At 38.1% G+C, this 16403-nt stretch overlaps 2 protein-coding genes and 1 pseudogene across 4 annotated transcripts in view; 1 reads left to right on the top strand and 2 right to left on the bottom strand.

The window, feature by feature from the left end:
* Positions 1-91: 91 nt before the first annotated feature.
* LOC144045042 (dehydrogenase/reductase SDR family member 12-like) lies at positions 92-7272 on the bottom strand (annotated as a pseudogene). Its single transcript, XR_013291414.1, has 10 exons — positions 7035-7272; positions 6337-6470; positions 6162-6244; positions 3193-3288; positions 3033-3114; positions 2901-2962; positions 2691-2795; positions 2529-2619; positions 380-517; positions 92-305 (listed from the first exon to the last, which is right to left on the bottom strand). The product of XR_013291414.1 is annotated as a dehydrogenase/reductase SDR family member 12-like (transcript).
* Positions 7273-8541: 1269 nt separating this feature from the next.
* ap1s3b (adaptor related protein complex 1 subunit sigma 3b) lies at positions 8542-14876 on the top strand. Of its 2 annotated transcripts, XM_077559139.1 has the most exons (6): positions 8542-8712; positions 10066-10244; positions 10395-10503; positions 11671-11808; positions 14162-14220; positions 14409-14876. In XM_077559139.1, exons 1-5 carry the CDS (start codon positions 8710-8712, stop codon positions 14204-14206), a joined length of 474 nt encoding a protein of 157 aa, XP_077415265.1. In that variant the 5' UTR covers positions 8542-8709; the 3' UTR covers positions 14207-14220; positions 14409-14876. The 2 variants fall into 2 exon arrangements, with proteins under 2 accessions (XP_077415265.1, XP_077415266.1); XM_077559140.1 differs by lacking the exon at positions 14162-14220 and having other exon boundaries at positions 8545-8712.
* A 62-nt stretch (positions 14877-14938) lies between these two features.
* The window catches only part of scg2b (secretogranin II b), a 4095-nt gene continuing 2630 nt past the window's right edge, over positions 14939-16403 (bottom strand). The window contains exon 2 of the mRNA XM_077559138.1: positions 14939-16403. This exon is cut by the window's right edge and continues 1512 nt beyond it. Coding sequence (XP_077415264.1) covers positions 16118-16403 — 286 coding nt within the window. The 3' untranslated portion in view covers positions 14939-16117.

Here is a 16403-nt window from a genome sequence, read left to right as displayed (position 1 = left end):
AGTTCTTAAGATGCAGTATGTACAGTACGTGAACGATTTCTGTCTACATGTACCCTGGTAGAACGTGTCCTTGAAATAAGTAACACCAAAATGTGTCTCATTCCCCATGACAATTTAATTGGTTACAATAGTCAACATTTATACTACTTAAGATGTGCTAGGCCCAAGTGGATCACAAATCCCCGCAACAGGCTTTGACTGCACAGCTTTGGCCAGCATCTCCAGCTGAGAGATGAAAGTCAGAACCTCCACTGTAGAACTGCGAGTCCAAGCAAGAGGCAGGTGGGTTGGGATGACCTTCCGATCTGCAATATAGACCATTACGGGTCACCGTGTGACAAAAAGGAAGGGGTACAGGACGCACCTGCGTGTTTCCTACCTTGAAAGAACAGCCCGCTGTCGGTTTTGCCAGCAGCACTGGATATGGCCAACCATACTACGGTGTCGGCTCCTTGCGCTGGACTACGCAGCCTCTGCCCCATCATGCTGTGGAACTGAGGCATTGACGTGGACACGGCTGTAAAGGGGAATGGGTCAAATTTATTATTATTATTTTTTTTAAATATTGATCTGCTTATTTGCATTGTACCCTGATTCTACAAGAATGTTCATTGCTCTAAGCAAGAAATGGAAGCAATGATGTCACGCCAATGGCCTCATGGCGCCATCATCCAATCAGATTGCTCTGATGTCATCGCTATCGTACAACTCCGAGGGCAGTGCTTCTTAGCTGATGTGCCGCGAGAAATTTCACCTACTAGGTCAGAAAGTGATTTACCACAAATGCTCATCTATGCCAACAACATAAAGTGAATAGGCAGAATATTGAATATTCTCTCGGGTGTATTTTATAATTCATCATTGTATCATATCACTGACATTAGTCAATATTATACTTCCCACTTTGCACTAATTGTAAATATTACTGCTAAATCATTTGGCTGTATTTATTACGTAATACCAAAATGCAAGAGCTTATGCTGCATTCGAGGAAAGCGGAAAGTCGGACTTTTCCGACCTCAAACCAGGAAGTGTGTACGGGAACGCCCCCTTGAACTCGGAAATCCCACTTGCGAAGTCGGGGACCATGAATGGTAAAACGCAATCTACTCGAGTATAAAACTAGATAGCTTTCTTCATTCGTAAATATTCGACATAACTTCATGTAACACAACGTACGTGACAGTGTGCCGTTATCTCCCTGCATGGAATTATACGGGGAACTACTGAAATGTATGGAATGCTTATAAAATACGAAAAACAACAAATGAAGCAAAATTGTGAGAAGGCAAGTTTGCTGAAGGTCAAAATGAGTTGTGAAGACCAAAATAAAAAACAATTTATCCCTATCCGCCATTTTGGTTGTTTAATTTCGCCTAGAACGCTTTCAGGTCAGAACTGGAAAAAGCCAACTGGGATAAAGTCGACATCCAGCCATCCTCGAATGCAGCGTTAATCCGCAGGGGGCGGCCATTTTGCTTTGTGATGAAATTTTCAGTCGATAGCAAGCGGCAGTACAAACCAAAATGGCCGCCCTCTGAGATGGATAAACACAGGTGGATTTTTCTACTTAATTTATATTCCACTGACACTATATTAACTCATTCACTGCCATTGACGTCAAAAATTAATTTGAACTATTTCTATTAGTTTAACATTTTTAGTAGTATGAGTATGAAAACCTAGATTTTTTTATTGTATTAGAACAGATATAAAATCTGTGATTAATCGTGAGTTAACTAGTAAAGTCATGCGATTAATTACGATTAAAATTTTTAATCGCCTTACGCCCCTAATTTTTAATAATCTTTTCTTTATTAAAAAAAGATTATTAAAAAAAAAATGTTATGTTAATATATATATATATATATATATAATTGTTTTTTCAGATAAAATGTTCTTTAAATGAGTTAATCATTTAGATATAAAAAAATAAATATTCAAAGAATATAAATTTCAAATTTATAAGTTGTCAGAAAAAGAGGCAAGGTAGATAAAAAAGTTTTTTTTTTAAAGACAAAACCTATGTCTAAAAAGTGACCATAAAATGAAAGAAGAGGAAAAGGAGAAAATTACCATATGATGTACACAAAATTGCCAAAAATGTCACCAAATTTATTTTAAAAACGTTTATTTTCATTTATTTTTATTTTTATTTTTTAAAGCAAAAGAAAAGATTATTAAAATTATCAGGCAATAAAAAATTGTAATTGTAATTAATCGCATGACTTCACTAGTTAACTCACGATTAATCACAAATTTTATATCTGTTCTAAATGTACCAAAAAAAATCTAGGTTTTCATAATCTTGTTAACAAAAATTTAATAATATGTTAAACTAATAAGAAATAGTTCAAATGAATTTCGACGTCTATAGCTGTCAATGACAAGTGAATGAGTTCATCAGAATATTGTGTTTAGACTAGTAGAGGTCCACAGAACATCATTTTGTAAAGAAAGGTCAAGTGTGAACTTTTTTTCTTTTTAACATGATTCCTCATGAACTTGGCAGTTATGCTTGACTGTACCTGGTGTATCCACCCAGCCCGGATGCATCACAGAGAAGTGAACGTCAGGGTACTCTCTGGCCCACTGTTCTGTCAGCACCACCTGCTGTCTCTGAGAGGAACAGCAAATCATTTATCCTTAGCAAATCCTGACATCGCCCCGCCCCCGCGACCCCTCCTTACCTTGTTCTGGGCGTACACTAGGAGACCATCAAAGTATCCTTTCTCTGACTGTAAGTCATCAATCTGGAGCTTCTGGACCAGCATCCCGCCTGACGACACAGTGATCTAAACAGAGGCACAGTGTGCTTAGAGCCTTACACAACAGGCACGACTAACAGTGTGCACAAAAGCGGCACTGTGCAGTGCACTGGATCGGGTGCTGGCTCATACCACCCTCGGATGCCGGCTCTTTTGTAGGAGTGGGATGAGACTTTCAGTGAGGAGGTACATCGCTAATGGAGATGGACAGAGGGCCGATGTCATCTCATGCATGACATGTGTACAGTACATGCGGTCTTATACCCATTGTGTTGATAGCAAAGTTCTTCTCCAGGGCTTCAGCATTCACTTCCCTCTTGTGTATCATGCAACCGGCATTGTTTATCTGTTGGGTATAAGAAAATTCAGCGTTGACTTTGTAAAAAAAAAAAATATGAACACTTCATTGCTGTAAAGTGCATACCAAGACATTTAAAGATGGATACTGCTTCTTGAAGGCCTCGGCAAACTCCCACACTTTGCGTGACTCTGACAAGTCTACAATATGGACGTACACCTCCTGCAAGAAATACGTTGATTACTATTCTCTCACTCCAACTTTGTATAATACCACAATTCCATGCTTAAACATCACCAGATTTTTCTTAATTTGCCAGGAATGTTAGTGATGAGCTCATTTGCTTCCAAAAACGTATCAATGATTTTTTTTATGTTTTAAGTGTCCCAAAGACGTATTTATACGTTTCTTGAGTTGTTATTTATTTATGGTAGAGCATACAGAAGGCTTTGATGCACCCTCTCACCTGCAGAGAACAGTTGAGGAAATGGTAGTCATTACAAAAACGGCCAGAAGGTGGCAGCAGAGTATAAGAGATCAACCAGGGCCATGTTGAAAACAAGTTGATTTATCCACAGCTTAAAACAGATTTGTGAATAATGATCAAATTTAGCTACATTCTAATGCTAATTGCTGCAAAACGGAAACAGATAGAAATGCACTTTTTTTTCCTGATGAAAGAAGAGACTAATATTTCTTTTGGTAGGTTCCACGTTTTTAAAACAATAGAACACGATTTTCTGTGGGCCTTGCAAAATCAGTCAAAATCCAGTAAAACAGCCGGGAGCGAACGGGAATAACTTCATCAACACACATTTTTCACCAGACTAAAACTAGACTAGACTAAAACATTTATTAATAAACAATAACTATGACTAAATCAGTATGTATTTTCATCGACTAATAAAGACGAGACGAAAATGTACTTCACTTAATAAAAAGTGGATTAAAATCTATGGACATTTTAGTTCATGAACAAAATCCAGACGAAAATGATATGATTTTGTCAAATTTTGTCTCTGCTAATCTGTCATGTGACACACCCCCTATCAAATCTACAGCTAGCTAGCTAGCTAGCTAGAGAGTGAAACATGCACAAACAAATGGGACAGACAGGAGGTGGTTTCACGGTGAAAAGTTTAAAAAATAAATTATAGTTATAGTAACATAACATTAATCCAACGGCTGTAACATTCGAACAATAATGTTAAACCGACCGCTAACTAATGCTAGTTAACTTACTTGCTCGTAGCTTGGAACCATAGTAGCCACTGTACTTGTGTGTAAAGTTGTTTTTCATCACAAAAAAAAAAAAAAAAAAAAGAGAAATTTTTATGTGAAATAGTTTTAGATCTGAAATGTTCAACATGAATCTTATGGAGAAAAAAGATAAATGGTTTAAATGATTGTCCTGACTAAAACGTTGACAGTTTTTGTTGAGTAAAACTCAACGAATAAAACAACGTTTTCTTGGACTAAAATAAAGACTAAAATGCTAGATTCATAGTCGACTAAAAATGGACTAATTAAAAACAGGATGAGGTTGACTAACTATGAAAAAAAAACTAACAAGCGTGATTAAAACTGGACTAAAACTGAGACTAAATTTAAAAATTAAAATTAACACTAGCTGAGAGTGAATGAGTTAAAAGCAAGATGAATAACTCTAATGCTTCCTTCAGTCTTATTTTGAAAATCCTTCCTGAATGTTTGAATTAATCCTTTGCCATCCTGTCCTTATTTCAAATAAGTATGATTCCTGCTTGCTAATTGGCAAATAGAGAACAGTAATCCCTAAAAGATTATTTGAATATTAGGCCCAGAAATGAAAGCTCTCAAGAAGCAACATTTCTGGCATGTACATTATTTGCAAGGTGCACGCATCATATTTCTGGGACTTTAAGTTGCTCCGGAGTATAAACCGCACAATTTGTAGCATTTTTGGGAGGGAAATTTATTTGACAAAAACTGTGACCAACAACAGTAGAGCTCAGAATCGTACCCAAAGCTCGTTTGCTTAACATGGGGAATCTCTCACAAAAACGTACTATTTACAATTCTATTTTTGGTCACAATGCAACACAGGATTCTACTAAAGGTAAGTCATTCTAAAAAGGAAAACGTTCCCGTAGTTACAAGCAGAAGTTTGAAATCCAACTCAAATCTGTTTGCTGCTATCAACACGATTAAAAAACTGGAATTTTGATTGTGAGTCCGAACTCCAATCTTAACTCATTTGCTCCCAAGAACGTAAAAATATGTTCTATTTTAAATGTTTTAAGTAGTGATGGCAAAATGAAGCTTCATGAAGCACTTGTGATTTTTTTTAAGTCCCCTAGATGGTGCTCTTGGTTGGAAGATGCAGTGGAAATTTAATACATTTCCATTGCACTAGGCTTTATATTTAAACCAAGAGCACCATCTAGGGGACTTAAAAAAACTCACAAGTGCTTCATGAAGCTTCATTTTGCCATCACTAGTTTTAAGTGTCCCAATGCTGTATCAAACTTTTTTTTTTTTTATGTTTTTTTTTAATGCTAGAGCATACCGAAGGCTTTGATGCAACCTCTCAACTGCACAAAACGGTTGAAGCAATGGTAGTTATTACAAAAACGGCCAGCAGGTGGCAGCAGAGTAGAAGAGATCAATCAGGTCCATGTTGAAAACAAGCTGATTTACCCACAGTTCTAAGCAGATTTGTGAATAATGATTAAACTTAGCTATATTCTAATGCTAATTGCTGCAAAACTGAAACAGAAATATACTTTTTTTTTCCTGATGAAAGAAGAGACTATAATCCATGTTTTTATCGCAGTAGAACACAATATTCTGTCGGCCTTGCAAAATCAGTCAAATGCCAGTAAAACAGACAGGAGCGAAGGGGATTGCTTCAGTGGCTGGGAGTGAATGAATTAATATATAAGTCGCATCTAAGTATAAGTCACAGGAGCAGCCAAACTATGAAAAAAGTGCTACTTGTAGTAACAAAAACCCAAAAAGTACGGTATTTGCTGCGGACCAATATTTTTTTCCTGTGCAACCATAAAAAGCATGGACGGACAGTTGATACCTCCATCGTGTCGATGATTACTTACAGTATTCCCAGATTCATGAATGATATCCCTCTTGGCCTCTTCGGCTTTATCTTTATTCCTGCAAACCATGTGCACTTCCCCGCCTGCAAGCATAATTGGTGACATTTAACTTTGACATTTTTTTCTTTTTTTTTTTTAAATCACACAATAGGTAGCAATTCTCTTAGGTGTGTACCTTTCTTGGCTATTGCCATGGCAGTGGCTTTCCCTATTCCACTATTGGCTCCAGTGATCATAAAAGACCTTCCCACAACTGACACATCCAGGTCCTGGGGATCAAAAATTTGAGAAGCTGCTTCATATCCCCTCCTATGAGAACAAAATTCACATGTTAAGCACACGCTTGGTGATAGGATCCGATTGGCATGTTAATCATGATAATCATTGAAGTCTGTGTCCACATTTTAGTTCAATTCATGTTGGCTGATGTGACCAGCGGCCCAATCAGTGTGTCTGAGAAATCGCCAGGTGATCTTTGTTCAGCAACGAACAATGAAAGGCAATGCTCTTCCACTAAATAACATTTTGTGTTCAACATATAACGGCTACATTTCACACCAAGGGAGTAAAATTATACTATGTCATCATTATTTCATTGTATATACTTTTTGTGGCATTTTTGTTTGATGCTGTATGCAAAGTATGTTCCTCAGCCCAGTAAAGGTTGGGAAACATTGCTCAAGACAAATCAACTGTCAATGGGACGATTGTGATAGCACATAAAGGAAAGTTTGTGTGGTGCCATTCAGTGATCAGGCCTTTCATAATTCCTCTACATAAGTCCCTTTAGCTCAAAGGAATACACACAAAGACATCAGTGATATTATCCAAACATTAAAGCATCAGAAAGAGACGTTAAAATAGTTGACTGACCTTGTGTAATGGTGTATTCCGTTTAAAAACCAGATGGTATTTCGGTATAGGGACATGGCATCAAATGGTAACTTTGCAGAAGCCTGAAGAAGCCTGTGCGTTTCCTTTGGACAACCACTGTGACAGATGAGTATCACATGGAGGGGAGGGAACGTCATGGCGCCCTCTGTCGGCACTCCGTAAGGTAAACTGATTGAGCGCGTCGCCCACAGCTGTGGTACGTCAACGCGTCCGCCATGTTGGATGTGGCATACCTGCCCATGACGTTATCCACTTGGGACTTTTTATATTCATTCACAAAAAGGATGTTATAGAGGCCAGGATGTGATGTTATAAGGGCCAGACCTGCTTGTGAATGCAGAACTAAACCCAAGACGTTCTGTTATATTTTAAATGTGCAAATGTGTATCTTTATTAGCAGCTGTTGCATTTACTTGTATGCAGAGGGCGCCATTTTTAGGTCTTTTCAGTCCTGTGAGAGTGCAAATATGCAAGAGTGTCACCTACTGTATGTTCACCAATTCCTGCTTACTTAGAAAACCACACTGTAAATATTCAGCTATAACACATTCAATTTCATTTAATGTACAAATACTACACAATAAACCATTTTCCGAATCATCTGCATCCATATGTAGGCCTACTGACTGACTTGCGAGCCGATGCATATTTATTTCTGCAGATCTCTTTCATCTCAAAAAGTCAGTACAATGCATGCATGCTATGTTAGATTTCTTCTGATGGCCGCTGTATGTTTTTTAGTTCAGCCATCCACACTGATCGAATATTTAAATCATTTGCTGTTAACTCATGGTTCGGCGCCACTTGAATTCTAGAGTCAGTGAAAATGATTTTGTCCAACATGGTGCCGATCTTACGTTAATGAATTATTCGGTTAATTAATTTCATGAATGCAATCACATTATTGTGTAGTGCTGACACATAATGTATTCTTGCTTTTAAAAAAATTGGGGTTTTGTTACCCTTTATGTTATGTCATACTGTATATCACTAGCTGCTTACCTCGTGCACTAGTTGCATAGTATTTCTGTGGTACAATTAGATTTAAATGTTTTGGTTCCCTTCAGATGTTGCCATTTTAGCCTAATTTTTCCCCTTGCCTTTTACTGTTGTGACAAAATCAAATCTGTCTGCCTGCTTATCCTGCCTATCTGGCTATTTTCCACCAAATTGCAAAGTGCAAATACAGCTCGATTTTTAGTTCTAACCCCATGATCCAAGTATAGAACACATAAATGAGACGTTTTCACCTGCCACATCCAATATGGCAGCAATGTTGACGTACCAGAATAAGATAAGATTATTTTTATGACGTCTATTCTTTAGCACTTCCGTTTTTTTAGCGTCTCATTTGTTCCAAGTCGTGGCAAAAGGCACGTGATATTTGTTTAAAACTCCTGATGTAGGGCCAAGCGTACCCTTTTTGCAATCAGCCAATCAAGGTGCTCGAGGTGTGCGCTTGCTGCTGCAGCGACAGGCACCGCCCGGCGGGACACGGAAGAAGGGCGGAGCTAAGCAACTTTCCTTACTGTGGCTGTCGACGGTGGACGACGGAACGGCTTAAATAAGGTTATGTGTTTTAAAAGGATATCGTGACCCCGTGTGAGGGTTAAACTTATATTTTCATCTGCGCCTTGATTAACCCGCCGGCAATATGGTAAGTGAGCCCCACGCCTGATTATTAAGGATAAAAAGCTAGCATCACCTGTTTGCACCTGTTGTCGCTGACAGGTTGTTAGCAACAAAAAACTTCCAACAACTTCATCTCTAGCCAATGAGGTCCCCCCCCCCCCTTTTTTTTTTTAAGATTCACGCCGTGGTTTGTACTTTCACTGCGTTTCCATTGTGTTTTAAGGACATTTATTTTTATTTTTCAAAAATCGACTCCAACCGTATAACAGGAAAACAGGTTTGGTCACTTTGCGTTGTTTTCCGCCTTCATTTGCCTTGTCAACTGAAACTAATCTCTCTGTCCCCCTCCACGCTGATGTATGGTACATACGTAAAAAAAAAAGTAATATAATTTTTAAGACATAATGGTAATATGTTATTTAATTTAATTCATTATTATCTATTATTATTATTTATTATCTAACATTTGACCTATCTCATATGGTCAACTATTAGGTATGGGTGAATAAATGCTAATACCAGAATTATTTTAAGGTATTGGGTACTCGTGGAGTCAGTGATACCAGACAGGATGGGCCTACTTACAAAAAAACAAAAACGCACAAATCTAACATTGAGTAAGACCTCCTCGCCTGTAGTTGGCGCTGTATTGCGGCAGTTTGACACATCGTAGACTCATCATCTGTTTCAGAAAGAAACATCTTCTCAAACATTTTTTTTTTGTCATTGTGTCAAATGAAATTTATGTATTAGAAATATCGGTACTCAAAGTGAATATTCGTATTAGTCTGGAAAAAAGTAATCCCTACAAATATGATCAAAATACAATTTTTAAAAACACCATTTTGATGCACGGCAATTCTATATTGTCACGGAAACAAAATTATACTTATAGGTCAAAGGAGGTAAAGTCAGAAATGTAAATGCTGCTCTTGTACTGGATCTCAATACATTGTATCCAGTGCGTTTGTGTATGCATTGCATATTTGGTGGTGTAAAAAACAACAATACCTTAAATGCTCCAACATAAGAAAAATTAATAATTTTTACCGTAAATGTGTCCCGAACTATGCTCCTAAAATATGCACACAACACATCCCAAATTAGTTTTAAAAAAACAAGCTAAGACAGGGTAATTACGTCAGTAGTGTGAACATTCTAAAACCATGCAAAAGCCTCACTCTTGCAGTGGTATTTTTAAATGTGGCGTTTGTTTGCACAGTCAAGTTATTCTTTAATGAGCCATGACAGCAGCAGGACACATGTTGTTCTAGTTAATGATGTCCTTAGCTAAAGAAGACACGTCTATTGGTACGGGACCTGCGTTGGCCCCTCTGACTCCCCCCCGTCGACACTCCTGTGTGTCCTGTTTCGTCAGATGCGATTCCTGCTCCTCTTCAGTCGCCAGGGCAAGTTGCGCTTGCAGAAATGGTACACGCCCATGACTGATCGGGAGAAGAAAAAGATCATCAGGGACATGACCACAGCTGTGTTGGCACGGCAACCGCGTACCTGTAACTTCCTGCACTGGAAAGACCTGAAGATTATTTACAAAAGGTGGGTGGAGCCCTGCATTCTTTTCCTTACAGCCACTTACAAAGCAAGTGTACCTGGTTCTTATCTTCTCATCGACGCACACCCCCAACTGTATAATAGATCAACTCACTAACTGACTTACTAACTTTATTTATTTTTTTCCCCTTCTAGATACGCAAGCTTGTATTTCTGCTTGGCTATAGAGAACCAGGAGAACGAGCTGCTTGCTTTGGAAGTTATTCATCGCTACGTTGAGCTGCTGGACAGATACTTTGGCAATGTATTTTCTCCTTTGCCTTCTTCAATTCATATTTGAACAGCTTCTATTAACAACATTAATGACGATATTGATATTAATTATAATCTGCTCTGTGATGCAAGTCAACCTCAGATTTTGATTTTAAAACATTTCCCATTGGGGTTTATTATATTTGGTGGACAGCAATTTACAGTTTTTTCTTGGTTAGGTATTTGTTAATTCACTTATTAGCATTATTTTTTTTTTTACTCGATACTAGACAAAAAAAAGCACATTTATGGTATTTGTACTCTTTCTGTAATGATGTAAACTGCCACAAGATGGCGCCAAGTCCTATCTGAATAGGAACTGGTTTCTACAAAGCATTATTAGGCGATGCATCAGGACTGAGAGACAAAAATTTTACGTAAGGCAGGAGATAAGTCTGTTGTTAGGAGACTGCACTTAAATGCCCACTTGATGCATTTAAGTAATGAATTAGTTTTTATGGCAATGTAGTTGATATTAGGGATTATGGTACAGTACAGTAAAAGCCCCTCCATTGCAGGTTACGGGTCAAGAACAGCTTCAAATTGACTTGGGGTGCACCTTTTTTAGGCGTTTTTGGCAAAAATGACAAGAATGATAAGGGGTTAATATATTTATTTGTTTGTAAGTATGTTTGTAGTAATTTTGTATTTCCACCGTTGACCAGCATTTCACGTCATAGATTTCTGTTTGAATCCTGTATGTTGCAAAAAACAACAACACATATGTACTGAATCAGCCAAGCGTTGCGATCATTTGGGCAGCCATCTTGCGTTGCCACTGTCACTGATAACTTCTCGGTTTTCTGTGCATATTTTACGCCAGGATCCCTGTATGGATTAACGAGAGCCTCTCAAATAACAAACTTCACTGTTTGCATCAGGCATTTAGAGTATACTGTATATTTCATAGCGATTTTTCTTCTGCGTTTCCCATGCTGTAATGTGTGTCATCCTGACATGTCGTGCACTTCCAAAAACTACCACCAGCATACAACCTAACAGTACAGAACACCTTCCGTTAAATCCATTAAAACGCTATTTAAACACTCTCTATCTTTAAATGAAATTTTTCATGAAAAGGCATTTTAAGGGTATGAGAGGATTGCAGTTCCAGCGTATCCTGTATGATCTGAAATAATCCCCTCGCCTCCTCTCCCAGGTGTGCGAGCTGGACATAATCTTTAACTTTGAGAAGGCCTATTTTATCTTGGACGAGTTCCTGATGGGAGGGGAAATCCAGGAAACCTCCAAGCAGATTGTGAACCGCTCCATCGAAGCCTCAGACTTGTTGCAGGAGGTGAGATGCTCCGGCGCACAAAACACAAAACAAAAGCACACACACCACCAAGTGGCTCGCAACTGTGGCATGAGCGTGGAGCATCTGTTTGCAACGCACGACATCATTAATGACAACAAAACGCTGGGATTTTTAATTGGTTTCATGTCACTCGTCACTCATGTGTGAGCTGTTAGAAATCCCCTCTGTCTGTTAAATCAAAGTACCAAGAGAGAGCCTCCTAAAAGATTTCTCACCATTTTGAACCACTTCATTGCATTTGCGTTAGTGTCAGCAATGCAGTATATTCATGTCCCATCCCTAAAACGCACATATGAGGCATTTACACGGACAGCAGGATGTCCTTAATTCCAACTGCTTCATCAAATGTCGGCTGAGAATTGTTAATTGAGATGATTTCCTCAAAGGTGCTCACGAATGAGAAAAATGCTGTCCATGTAAACATTGCCACACATTGCGCACAAGGTGAAGGCAACACCAGTCACACACAGTTGCGGCTTGTAAGAATAACGTGTTTGAATGTTGGTGCCGACTAGCGTCAATAAAGCTCGGCATACACTACTATACCAACAAACTGCTTTGATTTGGGCAGTGTATGCCCAGCTTTTGTCTGCGGGCCTCTCTCAGGGTGGCATTAGTTTGACTCTTTATAAACATAAAATTCAATGTTTGGGTATTTGTGTTGGGTAGATTATGTCTTTGTTATGACGCAGTTCAATTCACTTTGAAAGCAGTTCCCATTTGTGAGGCGAAACAAAATCATATAAATATAACCTAATACAACGTGATCATCAAACACACACCTGAACGCGCGGTCGGGGGTAGCGATGCTCCAATTGCCCAGCGCACAAGGGGAGATCTTGCAGTTAACCTGTTTAACCCTGGAGAAGCCAAGAACCCTTTTCTTCTTTGGAAAATTATGAATTATACATTAAATGACTGCTATAAGTTCACTGAACACCAAAATATATGTTTTTTCAATTTTAACCCTTGTTTTTTTAACTAGCTCAGAGTTGCTAATTTATCTATATATATATATATATATATATATATTTATATAACAAATCTATAAGTCAATTATTGAGATTTTTTTTTAAACTAAAATTTAGAAAATACTAATTAGTAAACTATATTTAACAGGTTGGAATCTATTTCATGTTTGAACAGCATTGAAATCAAATATTAAGGCTTAATGTTGCATTAATATAACATTCTTCCATGCTTAAAGTGTGAAACCTAACCCCAAGTAAGACATTTTGTTGAATATTTCCATCACAAATGTATCTTTTAAAATCGATTCGGCTGCATATGAATCGATACGAGAATTGTGTGCTGTAATATCGCGATATATTGCCGAATCAATTTTATATATATATATATATATATATATATATATATATATATATATATATATATATTTATTTATGTGTATTATTTTTTTTGCTGTAATATCGTGATATATTGCCGAATCAATTATATATATATATATATATAAAATTGATTTGGCAATATATCACGATGTTACAGCAAAAAAAATAATATATATATATATATATATATATATATATATATATATATATATATATATATATATATATATATATATATATATATATATATATATATATATATATATATATATATATATATATATATATATATATATATATATATATATATATATATATATATATATACCCCTCACCTAGTGGCAGAATAGAAAGCTACATTATAACTTAGTTGGCACTCAATTACCGGCGCAATGGTTAAGGATCACTCGTCTAATAAAGTCCAAGCATGGTTCCATCCGAGAACTAATCACCCAAACACAAATGACCCAACGTTTTGTTTTGATGTTTATTTTCCTGAACAGTCACTTTTCCTACTAGGTTTTGCATTGAGCTCTAGCATGGGAAGGTGTTGTTTCAGTGTAGTCGTGTGAATGTGAGCATCTCCAGTAGTCAGTGTGATGGTCCAGTTTGATGAACAGTGGCGCTGCTGAGGCCTCGGGTGAGTCCCATCGCTAATCGGCTTCTGGATGTTTGCTGTCGTGTGCAGTGCGTGCGTGTTTGCTGCCTGTTTTTCCACCCTTGGGCGCGTGTGAGTGCGCATCTCTCTCGCTCTCTCTGTCTCTGTCTCTCCCTGCCAGTGTTAGTCACGAGCGAGAGACAGTTTTGCCTCGACGGGGGGTGGCGTGGCGTAGGTTTAGCGACACTTCCCGCGGCTGTGTGTGGTCAAGTCGTTTTCTTGGGTGTGTTCTCGCGTGCTTCTCAGTAAGGCTCGACTAACACCTGAATTTGGAATTGACGCCGTAGACGTTGGCTCCCATTGATTGTGATCATTATCGCTTCAGGATGGCAGCAATGATTGGTATGAGGTGGAGCTGTTTGGACCTTGAATATGGACAGACAGGTTAGATGTTCTGATTGTGTTAGTGACTGTGTGTGGGTGTTCTCAGCACCTTAATTCCAGGTGATGTGTAAACGTGTGCCTCTGAATATTCATCCTATCGCACAATTGAGCGTGAAGACCCCTTAGAAGGTGATTTATACGCTATTGTGTGCTTTTTTTTTTTTTTTTTTTACTTTCTTCTTTTCCAGACAATGGAGGAATATATGAGCAAGCCGGCATTTTGACACAGGAAAAGGGACAACGTAAGCTCAGGGCCTAAATGTGCACATACAACCATTACGTGGAAGCTGGATTAATTATGATCCTGCTAAACATTCTCAAGACGAGAGAGAAGGCTTCATTTGCAAGTAAATATTCATTTTCTTGGTCTTGCACTCGTTTGAAAGTGAAAGGGGTGAAAATATATTAAAGGTGTGCTGAATGTTATTAATATATTGAAAGTTAACCTTGTGAATTTATGATTTAACAATTTGACAATGTCAAAAGTACATTGCCAAATGAAATGTTGATTCACTTTTTAATCTGTCAAATCTCAGATTGATTGTGCCGTCTTTCTTCTGAGAGCTGTTACTAGAGTGGGTGTGATTATTATTATTATTATTTTTTTGTAACAAGCAATTTGGAGCATCTAATTAAATGTATATTTTGATAACCAACTCATGTGAACAACTCCTGAGTTTTTTTTTTTTGTTTGTTTTTTTAATAAGCAACACAACTCTGCAAGAAGAAAAATAATACCGCTGATGCTTTATTCATCTGTGCTTCATCACACATTATTGAGCATGTACAAAATGGTTTAAAAATGAGCATACATAGCACAACCACTGGTAGGCCAACAATGCACAGCTTTGCAGTATGAAAGCGATTGGAAGGCAGGCTGATATTGAGACTGGCAAATAACGATCCATAATCATAATTACAACAACTTCACGAACCCTGAATATACGCGGAGCCACGGCAGCACTCATTCCAGTCAGCTCCAAATTGAAAATAACTCTGATTATATTCTCAAATGTTAGGAAAGTTTAAGGAAACTTTTAGAGGCTGTCCGAATTTACAGCTTGATTCATACATACTTCAATTTGACAGATGTCATTTTATTTGAAATATAATATAGTCTGTTTCTACAAACACAATGTAAAACTTTTAACAATGTCACAAAACTTAATTATAAACTCGTATTTGATATTTATACTCGTTAAAGTGGAAGTCCACCTTTAAACATTTCTTGACAATAATATGTTAATGTGACCTCACCAGTCTAAACATTTGTGGAATATGCGTTAAGCAGCAAAATCCAGCCGTTTCTATTCATCTCAGGGGGGCGGCCATTTTGCCACTTGCTGTCAACTGAAGATGACATCAGTTACGCAGGGCTTAGGCAATGAGCAATCACAGCTCACCTCTTTTCTGAAGCTGAGCTGTGATTGGTCGTTACCTGAGAACAGAGACATTGATGTCATCTTCAGTCGACAACAAGTGGCAAAATGGCCGCCCCCTGAGATGGATAGAAACGGCTGGATTTTGTTGCTTAACTCATGTTCCACTAACACAATATCTACCAGAATACCATATTTAGACTATTAGGGGCTGCATAGAACATATTGTCAAAAAATGTTTTGGGCTGACTTCTCCTTTAAGAATTTAGTAGTAATAGAAGTTGCAAACCCTGTGTTTTGAATCATATGTTGGTCTCATCTCCTAAGACGTCACTATATTTCTATAATGACCTTGCAGCAAATAGGGACTATATATATATACACATGTAGAGATATATTTGTTTTTTTGTTTTTTTTATATATATTAGGGTGATATCAGCTATGATTTGTACAATAAAATTTGTAAACTAGATCACATCCACCATACAGAAAAAAATTAAATACTATAATCATAGCGTTTACATTCCAGCCGCAGCTTTGTCACGGTGCTCCTCTGCTCCTTCTCCCCCCGACGCGGTGCCGGGGGCCGGGGCGGAGGTCTTGGCCTTCATCCCCTCCTCTTCCTCCTTGCTCTGCACCTCAGTGGGTTTCTCCTCCTCGGCCTCCCTCTTGACCACCGGTCTGCTCCCAGAGTCCGCCTGGCTCAAGTAGTCCTTAACGGCCCTCTCGTACAGCTCGTAGGGGAAGTGGCCCTTGGTCTGCGCCTGGGTGTCCCGCTTGGCGATGCCGCCGGGCGGGTACTCG

The sequence above is a fragment of the Vanacampus margaritifer genome, chromosome 2, assembly GCF_051991255.1.
Source record: "Vanacampus margaritifer isolate UIUO_Vmar chromosome 2, RoL_Vmar_1.0, whole genome shotgun sequence".
NCBI classification, from domain to species: Eukaryota; Metazoa; Chordata; class Actinopteri; order Syngnathiformes; family Syngnathidae; genus Vanacampus; species Vanacampus margaritifer.
Note: the sequence above shows the minus strand (reverse complement) of the source record. Positions and strands in the feature narration are given on the sequence as shown.

Coding starts and splice junctions, on each gene's coding strand:
- ap1s3b (XM_077559139.1), top strand. Junction 10,245..10,394: donor CTGAAGATTATTTACAAAAG/GTGGGTGGAGCC, acceptor TTCCCCTTCTAG/ATACGCAAGCTTGTATTTCT. Junction 10,504..11,670: donor TGGACAGATACTTTGGCAAT/GTATTTTCTCCT, acceptor CTCCTCTCCCAG/GTGTGCGAGCTGGACATAAT.